The 9,489-nt window shown below is 43.3% G+C and overlaps 2 protein-coding genes across 4 annotated transcripts; one reads left to right on the forward strand and one right to left on the reverse strand.

Moving 5' to 3' along the window:
* The first annotated feature begins 606 nt into the window (after positions 1-606).
* On the forward strand, positions 607-4,115 carry trim35-13 (tripartite motif containing 35-13). Its single transcript, XM_088357997.1, has 6 exons — positions 607-1,080; positions 2,071-2,166; positions 2,265-2,495; positions 2,577-2,599; positions 2,671-2,789; positions 3,069-4,115. The coding sequence occupies exons 1-6, from the start codon at positions 871-873 to the stop codon at positions 3,602-3,604; spliced, it is 1,215 nt and encodes a 404-aa protein (XP_088214123.1). The 5' UTR covers positions 607-870; the 3' UTR covers positions 3,605-4,115.
* Positions 3,927-9,288, reverse strand: slc27a1a (solute carrier family 27 member 1a). Of its 3 annotated transcripts, none has more exons than XM_088357984.1 (13): positions 9,115-9,288; positions 7,665-7,832; positions 7,193-7,587; positions 6,937-7,104; positions 6,341-6,410; positions 6,174-6,265; positions 5,983-6,092; positions 5,689-5,898; positions 5,492-5,618; positions 5,278-5,415; positions 5,043-5,207; positions 4,730-4,876; positions 3,927-4,652 (listed from the first exon to the last, which is right to left on the reverse strand). In XM_088357984.1, exons 2-13 carry the CDS (start codon positions 7,829-7,831, stop codon positions 4,495-4,497), a joined length of 1,947 nt encoding a protein of 648 aa, XP_088214110.1. In that variant the 5' UTR covers position 7,832; positions 9,115-9,288; the 3' UTR covers positions 3,927-4,494. The 3 variants fall into 3 exon arrangements, with proteins under 3 accessions (XP_088214110.1, XP_088214109.1, XP_088214111.1); XM_088357983.1 differs by lacking the exon at positions 9,115-9,288 and adding an exon at positions 8,044-8,432; XM_088357985.1 differs by lacking the exon at positions 9,115-9,288 and adding an exon at positions 8,378-8,401.
* Between the last annotated feature and the right edge of the window lie 201 nt (positions 9,289-9,489).

Raw genomic sequence — 9,489 nt, forward strand, 5'->3', positions numbered from 1 at the left:
ATACTGGATTACACTGTGAGCCACAATAAGAATCCTTCGTTTCAAAGTCCTTTTTAAAAATATGGTTGTTGTGGTTTTATGGCAAAGTAAGACTTGAGATTCTCATATTTTGTTGACCTAATTTATAAAAAGTCTGCACACCCCTTTATTTAAATACCATGTTTTTGTGATCTTAAAGGACTTATATTATGCTAAAAAATATAAAATATATACATATGTAACACAGGAACACATGAAATTCTAAATATGGTTTATTGTAAAACCGACGGCGCTCGGGTGTGTCTCGCTGGCTTGTGACACGGAAATGGATTTGTCATGTCTGTATTTATATTTATACATTTTATTGAGCGCGAATACTCAGCACATTTCGCCAACAACAATTAAATCCCTATTAATCTGCGTCTCACATGAGCGACGAGTAGCGGGTCGCCAGCTTTTTTCATCACTCTTCTCAGATATCATAGAAGCAATCACGGCAAATATTCCAGCGTCATCAATTCTTCCCTCCGCTGTCATGGCTTGACACGCCACCTCGTGAACAAAGCCTCTGTTCTATTTTCATCCGCTGTGTTGATTCGAGAACGTGCGATGCGCATAGTCGGACAACGCCAGCCGACATGAGATACGCTTTTGGGAGCCAGGGTCTTAACACTTATTTCGGGGCTTAAAGATGGAGGTTGTCCTGAATTTAGGGGGGCGTGTCGGTGTGGGAGTGGACAGCCCCTGCCTTGCTCATGGTCGTCGGACTAGCTCACTGAGAGGTTGACCTCGCCGGACCTAACTGAGTGACTACATTGGCTCTCTGACAGGCTTCCCGGAAAGACAGCTAGGCAGGACGCAAAGCGACAGCTCAAGATTCCTTTTCGATCCATGGACCAAATGGTGCTGGGGAGGGCCCGCGAGGCCTTCGCGACAGACAGCAGGTCTAGGAGCGACCCTGATGCGTGCGGCGAGCACGGGCAGAAGCTCACGCTCTTCTGCTTGGAAGACTTGGAGCCCATCTGCGGGGCTTGCGCTAAAGGTGGGGCCCACGGGGGGCACAGGCTTTACCCCATTGGAGAGGGGGCACATGACTGTAAGGTAAGCGGGGCACATGGTGAACGTGGGAGCACATCATCTGTGAATGGCACACTAACATTATATATTTAAATGATACACAGTGATTTACTAGATGTGGACTTATGCAGTCTTTATATGCAATTGTACTTTTTCAATTATTTATACTTGGATTTTAATTTGAATTTGTATTAGTACTCATTCCTCTAGCATTTGTTTAAACTTTACGATTTGTCTTTTTGATGTAAAAAATACTATTTTGTATTTATAATTATTTTACTTTAATATATTATTATTACATTTTTGGTATAATTATTTTAAGTTGTTTGGATTTTTTAAATTTTTTTTAAATATTCTAACATTAATATCAAACCATTTTCATTTTTTATAAATTATTAAAATGTGTATTTTTTATTTTCTAGTTGTTACATTTCCTTATTTATTTTGTCTGGCATTTTAGTTTTTCTTTTACTTATTGATTTTTTCCATTTTAGAATGATTATAAATGATTTTTTCCACATTACCTTGATATTTTGATCCTTGTACATGAGTAATTATAATATATAATTATAAATAATAATAAAAATAAATTATAAACTCACACTGAAGTACTTTTAACTGCATGTATCGTGGCATCGCTATAGCTATCAATCACACAGCCATGGCATTTCTTGAATATCCATGATGATGGTTATCAGAGATTATTGCCATTCTAATAATAGATTGATATTTTAGGGTTTAGCGTGGCTGCTGGGGTCCTGAAATCCGAGCCCCTGTGCACTTTTTTTTTTTATGATAGCTCATCCCATTCTGCCTGCTGGGCTTCTATCAAGAGTGAGACATGCTCCTACTAATGTGAAAAGAATACTCGCTTGGTCTGAGCAGTGTGACTTGAGCTTTGTGCTTGTCACCAGGCTGTGCTTGAGCCATTCACACAGATGTGACCCATTTCTTTGGCGCCGCCGTCCGCCACCAGCAGCTTACTGACCTTGAGGTCAACTGACTTTCATATAGGAAGAGCTGAAGGGAGCCCTGCTGCCTTTGAAGGAGAAGTTGCAGCAGTATAAGGAGGCCAAAATTGTATGCGAGGACATGCAGGAGCACGTCAAGGTACTCATCTTAGAGTTGGGTGAAATACAGCTCAGTCAGAAATGTCAGAAATTTGAAGAGGGACATTTGAAGATTTGAGGCGCGTCTCTCTTACGCAGATCCAGTTGGATAACACGGAAAGGCAGATCAAGATGGAATTTGAGGCGCTCCACCTATTCCTGAGGGAGCAGGAGGAGGCCAGGCTGTCCGCCCTGAAGAACGAGGAGGCTACAAAGAGCCTGATCATCCAGCAGAGGATCGACGATTTGGACCAAGAGTTGGTCTCGCTCTCCAGAGTGATCAGCTTAGTGGAGAGGGAGATGGAAATGCAAGATATTCACTTCCTTAAGGTAGGGATGACCAATATTTAAAAAAAATTCAAAATTGCCTCAAAAAACGATGTGAGCAGCTGTGGTCATTTTTGTTCACAGAATTACAAGGACATAATAAGGAGGTGAGACTCACTTTTGTTAAAGTTATGAATCAAACGAGGATGTGCGCATGACTAATTTTCAATATTTGCAGAACCTGGATAAGCTGCTGCGAGCCAGAAGAAATGTTTGATGCTCTGATTGACGTGGCAAAGCATATCGGCACACTGAAGTACCAAGTGTGGGAGAAAATGAGGAAAATAGTTAAATATAGTAAGTTATTCATAAAAAATTAGCAACTCCTATGTCACAATTGGTATATTTCATATATTTTTTTAAATAGTTGTAATATTTTTTATTGATTTCTATTTATTTTCATTGTTTTAAATTTGACAACAGAGACTCTCCACGCTTCGCTTTGTAGTTACAGGTACATGTGAAATTAGGCCCCGCCCCTATGGAGTTTTTTTTTTCAAAACCATTGGCAACAATTTTGATAACCGATACTCGGAAACTAAATTATGTTAAGTCTAACAAAGTGTCCACTTCAAGGTCCTGTCATCGTGGATCCTAACACAGCTGCCAACTGCTTCATCCTGTCCGAGGACCTGACAGCGGTCCAGAATTCAACACAGAACTTCAAAGTCCCCAACAACCCGGAACGTTTCGACATTAGCGCCGAGATGCTAGGCGCTGAGGGCTACACGGAGGGTCGCCATAGCTGGACCGTGGAGGTAAAGGACAACACCTACTGGGTGGTGGGCGTGGCCAGCGAGTCCATCAACCGCAAGGGCAAGCACGTGCTGACGCCAGCCGAGGGCTTCTGGACAATACGCTTTCGCAACGACGAGTACAAGGCGTGCACGGCGCCGTGGGAGCCGCTCAACATGAAGTCTAAGCCGGACATCATCAAGATACTGCTGGACATGGACCGAGGCAAGGTGGCCTTTTACAGCCCCCCGGAAAGGGAGCCGCTCTACACCTTCACCGACGTCTTCACGGCCAAAGCCTTTCCTTACTTTTGCACCGCTTGCAAAGAACACCCGCTGACGATCCTGCCCGCTAGATTGACTCTTTCGACCGACTGATCCCTCCTCACGCACGAGCATCCGCACGAAGCGAAGACAGCAGCTGAATCAGAAGAAGAATCCAGTCTTTGTTCTTACACAAGAGACAATTGTGGGCATGCGGCGTCAGCTACCATCAAGTGGAAAAAAGCACTCGTATTCAGTTTGAATTCATATGCAGTAGGCGTGGAAAGGTTAACTTTAAATAAAACTAAAAGATTCCTGACAAGGACGCTACCTTAACTTACTAGTGTCCAACTGCTCTTTCTTCATAATTTTTCAGGCACACTACGACCACAGTTCGAGAGCCACAATTCTAAAATAACATGAAACTAATTCAAGGCACATTTTATAGGATAGGATTTTTAATTGGAGTTCGCACAAGAGCTGATGATTTCTATATTAAATCTTTGTCAGCTGATGATGATGTCACTAAAGGTTTTAGACATGTTACATGTAATGAGGGCACCAATAGGTGACATATTAAAAAAAAACTTTTTTCTCATAAAATTCCACTTCTTTTTTTTTTTTTTACATAAGGCACATTATTAATTGTTGCTTTTGAGTCATGTGGACATGATTTTTTTTTTTCCTCCTACGGCATTAAAAACATTAGTATTTGACCTTGCGACCCCCTTCATGGCGTCGCTTAACCCCACGAGATTAACTGCTACCTCCTTGCGACAAAGTTGACCAAGCCACCGGATTTATCTCTTAAATCAGGATGGCATCAAGTATGTGCAGCAAAAGCTCGGTGAGGTGGAAGAGGTTATCAATGCCCTCATGTGATGCGGCATTTTACTCTTACAGTGTTAAAAAATAAACAAAAGGAATCACCTGTAACAGTGGTGCCTTGGTGAGTAGTCTTGTCAAATCTGCTCCCTGAATGGTTACAATTCCAGACTTCCACGTCATAAATGCACTCGGGCCTCCATTATGGCAATAAAGAGCTCGTCGTCTACAGGAACGTAGCGGCCGGCTTTCACGTTTAAGAAGTAGAGCCGGTCGCTTGTGAGTCGTGGGTCATAGCCTTCCCTCTGAAGCCTTGTTTTTTGGATTTTGAAGGTACCTATTTGGAAAGTGGTAGAATTGATATTCTTTAAGACTTTGTGCTTCGCAAATGGGAGCTCTGTGGTGGTGGTTTACCCGTGGTGTCGACGCTCGGCGAGAGTCGTAGGAACACCGGCCGAGCGTACGGCGGGAGAGCCGTCTGGACCTTCTGCAGGAAGGCGTCGAGGTCGAACGTGCCGTTGCCGTCTGCAATGGCGGCCATGCCTGCCTTCCCTTCGACACCTGAGGAGATCAGGAGGAGATCAAGTATTAGGATACAATGCTACACTTTCAATTTATCCAACTCTTATCTAGTCAGGTGTGCCTCAGGGTTCTGTCCCGAGGCCCCTACTCTAAATCTACTTGTCCCCCTCTGTAAAAGTGATTTTCTCTTTTACGTTGCGCTTACCTGGCACCATCACACCGTAAACAGCCACGTCGGTCTGATCCAAGAGGCTGCTCAGTATGCCCTCTACTTCGATGGTGGACACGTTCTCTCCCCGCCAGCGAAACGTGTCGCCGCTGCGGTCGCGGAAATACATGTAGCCTAATTCATCCATCACCAAGACGTCACCTACGAGAGACAATCAAGGTTCACCTCAGAATATAGTGTCAATAATGAATATTAGCGGAGTGCTGCTAACCTGACAAGTAGGCTGAGTCATTCTTCTTGAAAACATTTTGGGCTATTTTCTTGCTAGTGGCTTCGTGGTTCACGTAGCCGTCAAAGCGCCTCAGAGGGTCCTGTTGATTGATGCGGCCAACCAGGAGCCCTGGCTCACCTGGAAAACACAGATGGAATACAGTGGGTATCGTTCAAGTTGGTTACCATATCGAGGGAAGGGTCGTATGAATTACCAGGTTGACAGGGCACGCAAAGACCCCGGCTATCCCGGACTAGCTCCATCGTGTTCTCGTCCACTTTGACCAGACGGATGGGGTAAATGTTGGGCAGAATGCGACTGTTGAATCCACAGGCGCCCACCTAGGAATGAAAACTCACTTAGGTTCTTTCATTTTAGCAAATAATACAAAGACCCGGTGTGAATTCTGACCTTGCCGTCCAAGTTGGCGATACTACAGTTGCATTCGGTCGCTCCGTAGAACTCGCCGATCTGCGTCACGCCAAAACGTTCGGTGAAGGCTTCCCACACGCTTGGACGAAGACCATTTCCGACCGCCAAGCGAACCTTGTGGGCCTTTTCTGACGGACGCACCGGCTGAGACAGGAGGTAGCGGCAAATTTCACCGATATACTGAACCACCTGCAAGTGAGATGAAATAATTAGGGACGCAGCAATGGAATATAAACTTTACACACAAACTGTCTCCTTGAATAAATCTCTTACGGTGCAGTTGTACTTGATACAATCATCCCAGAAACGACTTGCGGAGAACTTCTTCTTGACGACGACAGTGAGGCCATTGAGCAGACACTGGCCGACGCCCATGATGTTACCTGGCAAAGATGAAGGCTTAGGCATCACTTGCACTTCTTGGTGGGGGGGAAAAAGTGCTGACAAATAATAATCTATTATACCTGCAGAATGATAGAGCGGAAGACAGTCATAGATGATGTCATCCTGGCGCATACGAAAAGCGTAGTAGCCGAAAGCAACAATTCTGTAGTACCTGTAGAAAGCACACATGCTTTCAGCTGTTAATTTCTTTTTTTGGAGGGAGAACATTTTATTGAGGGCAACATACCGACTGTGCACAACAATAGCAGCCTTGGGTAGTCCTGTAGTGCCAGAGGTGTAGATGTAAAATAAACAGTCTGCAGGGGAGAAAACAACAGAACCTCCAGTTACAGATAAGAGCAAGTAAGAACCAGAGCAACAACAACGGACATCTTCCAAACACTTTTTCTGATCCTAGCCAACCTGATCACTATTATTAGGAACCTCAACATCTTCAGCTCTGCCTTTTGTCGTGTCTTCAGTGCCACTGTGTCTAAGCTGTGCATCATGGCCGACCACTTTTTTTTTTTTATAAACCTTTCCCAGCTAATCTTCATTCCTCTAAACATTCACTCCACATGCTCCCTGCTCTCACTGTCATCTGCCAACAATTTGCCCTGAGGGGATTCCAGTCTAAAAATAATAATAAATGCATAAAAATTTGCTAGCAAAAAGATTGAAGAAACAAAATGTAGCTATCACAGTGGTGCCTTGACATGTAAATTAAAAACTCATACGTTGAGCTAAATTGACTTTCCTTTGACAAAATGTATTCTCTGTTCTATAACCAAAAGTATAATCAAATTTAATAAATATAAAAATGAATGTGCCATTTTTATTTACCATTCATGCCTTTATGCTTAACACAAGGCAAAGGGGAGTGCCTCGGCGTAGACGCTAAAATTGGATCCAAGTGCGTTGCCCCCAGATAGGCCTCGTGATGAGTGCTGAGGTCTCCGGTACAAAACCTCACCATGGATTGACTGAGGGAGGTGCTGATCTCGGAGATGGCTGATAGCCAGAATAAATAGATAAAGGAGCTCATGTTAATTATTTTGCTTAAAAGGACTAATTTTCATATTCCATTTTTTTTTTTTACCATCAGCAAGCTCGGTTCCAAACACAATAGCCCGAGATCGAGACACCCCAATGCAGTGCAGGAGTGAGTCCTTGCGAAGGTTGAAGTTGATGAGAGCAGCTTCCACGCCGACTTTGGCCAAGCCCAACCAGAGGGCCACCTGCAACGGTCGACTCTCCATAAAGAGAGCCACTATGTCTCCGGTGACCCAACCCTGACTTCTGGCCCAGTGAGCCACCGAGTTGGACAGTTGGTCCAGCTGGGTGAAGGTCCACGATTCCCCCGTGGCCTCATAGATGAGCGCAATCTTGTTAGGGTTGCGTTTCACCGTCTCGGCGAACATGGTGAGGACGTTGCTTCCGTCACGCATGTAGCGCCACAAAGCCACCTTGACTCTTAGTAATACACACAGACCTCTGACAAAGAGAACAGATACGGAATTTTACAAGAAAGCCATCAAAATAAATAGAAAAATACACAAAAGTAGTCTTACGTGACATCTCTTTTGGCGGTCCGTGCTGCCACATAGAAATACTTCCAGCGACTGGTGCCCAGGTACACCCCGAGTCCCGCCAGCAGACTCCAGGTCCAGGACAGTCCGAAAAGACGCAGCAGCCCAATGGAGCCCAGAGAGGCTGACACACTCACTGCATTGTGCATTCTAAAAGATTAGATGAAAATATGAATGGATGTATTGATTATGGACTGATAGATGCTGATATAAAAACGACAAATGGATTAACAGTATTAGATAAAATCCAGATTTGTGTAAAATGACACTAATAAAGAATGATGGACTTTTACTTTTCCCAAAGTTAACACGAGTTGAGGCTAGTTTAATTTATGCGTACTATTACGATACATGAACTTACCTCAAGTAAACTCAGTGTCACCTTTCACCCAATAACCCGGACCTAACCAATGCGGGTCACGATATTATCACCTGTTTCCGATTGTTAGCGATAAGAGATAAGTGGCCCTATTTAGTAACGGGCTTTTTTTCCCCTTCAATAGTTGTGACACTTTCGCATGACGCCGGTTCGCGTGGTTACAGTACAAAAAAAAAAGAAGCTAATCGACACTTCAAATGGCGCCCGACGCAAGAGTCCCGGAACCAAGTGGGCCGTTTAAAATCAGGAGTCCATCGTTTCTATCTTCGGAAACTACATCTAAATGTGCATTTTTAAGTTTTTAGGGTGTTCCTGCCTTTTTTCTCCTCTCTGTACTCCATGTTGAACAGGGAGGTCGTGGTTTAAGCCCGCCCCGTCATGGCGTGAGGGCGACGTAAAGAGCTCGTCTATTGGTTGATTTAGATGCTAATCAAGGAAATGCTCTGTTCCTATTGGATCATATCATCGAGTCAGATTTGCTTGTGGTTGCTGAACGGTATCAATAGCACAGATTAAATACCGTACGAAAATGTTGCGTAAATATGATGAACATCCTCTGAAATACTTTGCTCCTTTGGCGTTATATGCTTGCTGAATAGAAAAACGACAAAGTTGAATGAACTCTGTTAAGACCGTATTTTGGCGAACTATTTACGAGCCAAGGTAATTGCAAAATCAACATTAATTGTTTTATCAAATTGTCAGAAGGACATATTTCTTCTGATAAATAAAACAAATGTCATATTTAGTAGAGCAATTTGCACAAAAATGTCAGTTCCTTCCCGAAATAAAAAAGTGAAAAGTGTTTTATGATTCTAGTGTCTAGTTCTAAAGCTGCAAGAATGACCATTTTTATTTTTGTAAAATGATTGTCAAAACATCATGGTGTGCATAATCACATGCAAAAAGCGCACGATTAGGAAATGACTCCAGCAAACACTAACACAGGAAACCAGTGTAATACCAACCTCTTGCTCTACAATTTCAACATCACTCACAGATACAATCACATTTTCTCCCTTGACACCTCACCCTGACTGTATCGGAACATACCTGTACTCTTGTGGCCCAAGAAAACAAACCCCAGAGTCCAATAAGGAGTCATATGTGGGACATTTGTGAACAAAAAAGACACTGCAGTTTGTAGTTCATTTACAATTTTCCCTAAACAAGATGGGGCAGTTCTGGAGTCAAATCGTGTTCCACCAGGTTAACAAGTTCTCCACCTCAAGAATGTCTTTTTGTTCAATCACACCTTTGAAAATCACACCACACAGTCAACGGTTTCTGTTGGAAGGGTGTCACTGTCGTGCTTGTTTACTTTCTGCATTTTAGCCCTTTTGTTGGGAAGCAAGCCAGAAGTGTTTCTGTAGGCTGATGTGTTTTGGCTTTTTCTTTTTTTTTTTTTTCTTAATTTTCAAAGTTAAA

This window comes from Syngnathus floridae, chromosome 17, assembly GCF_059516105.1.
Source record: "Syngnathus floridae isolate MCC-2025c chromosome 17, RoL_Sflo_1.0, whole genome shotgun sequence".
NCBI lineage: Eukaryota > Metazoa > Chordata > Actinopteri > Syngnathiformes > Syngnathidae > Syngnathus > Syngnathus floridae.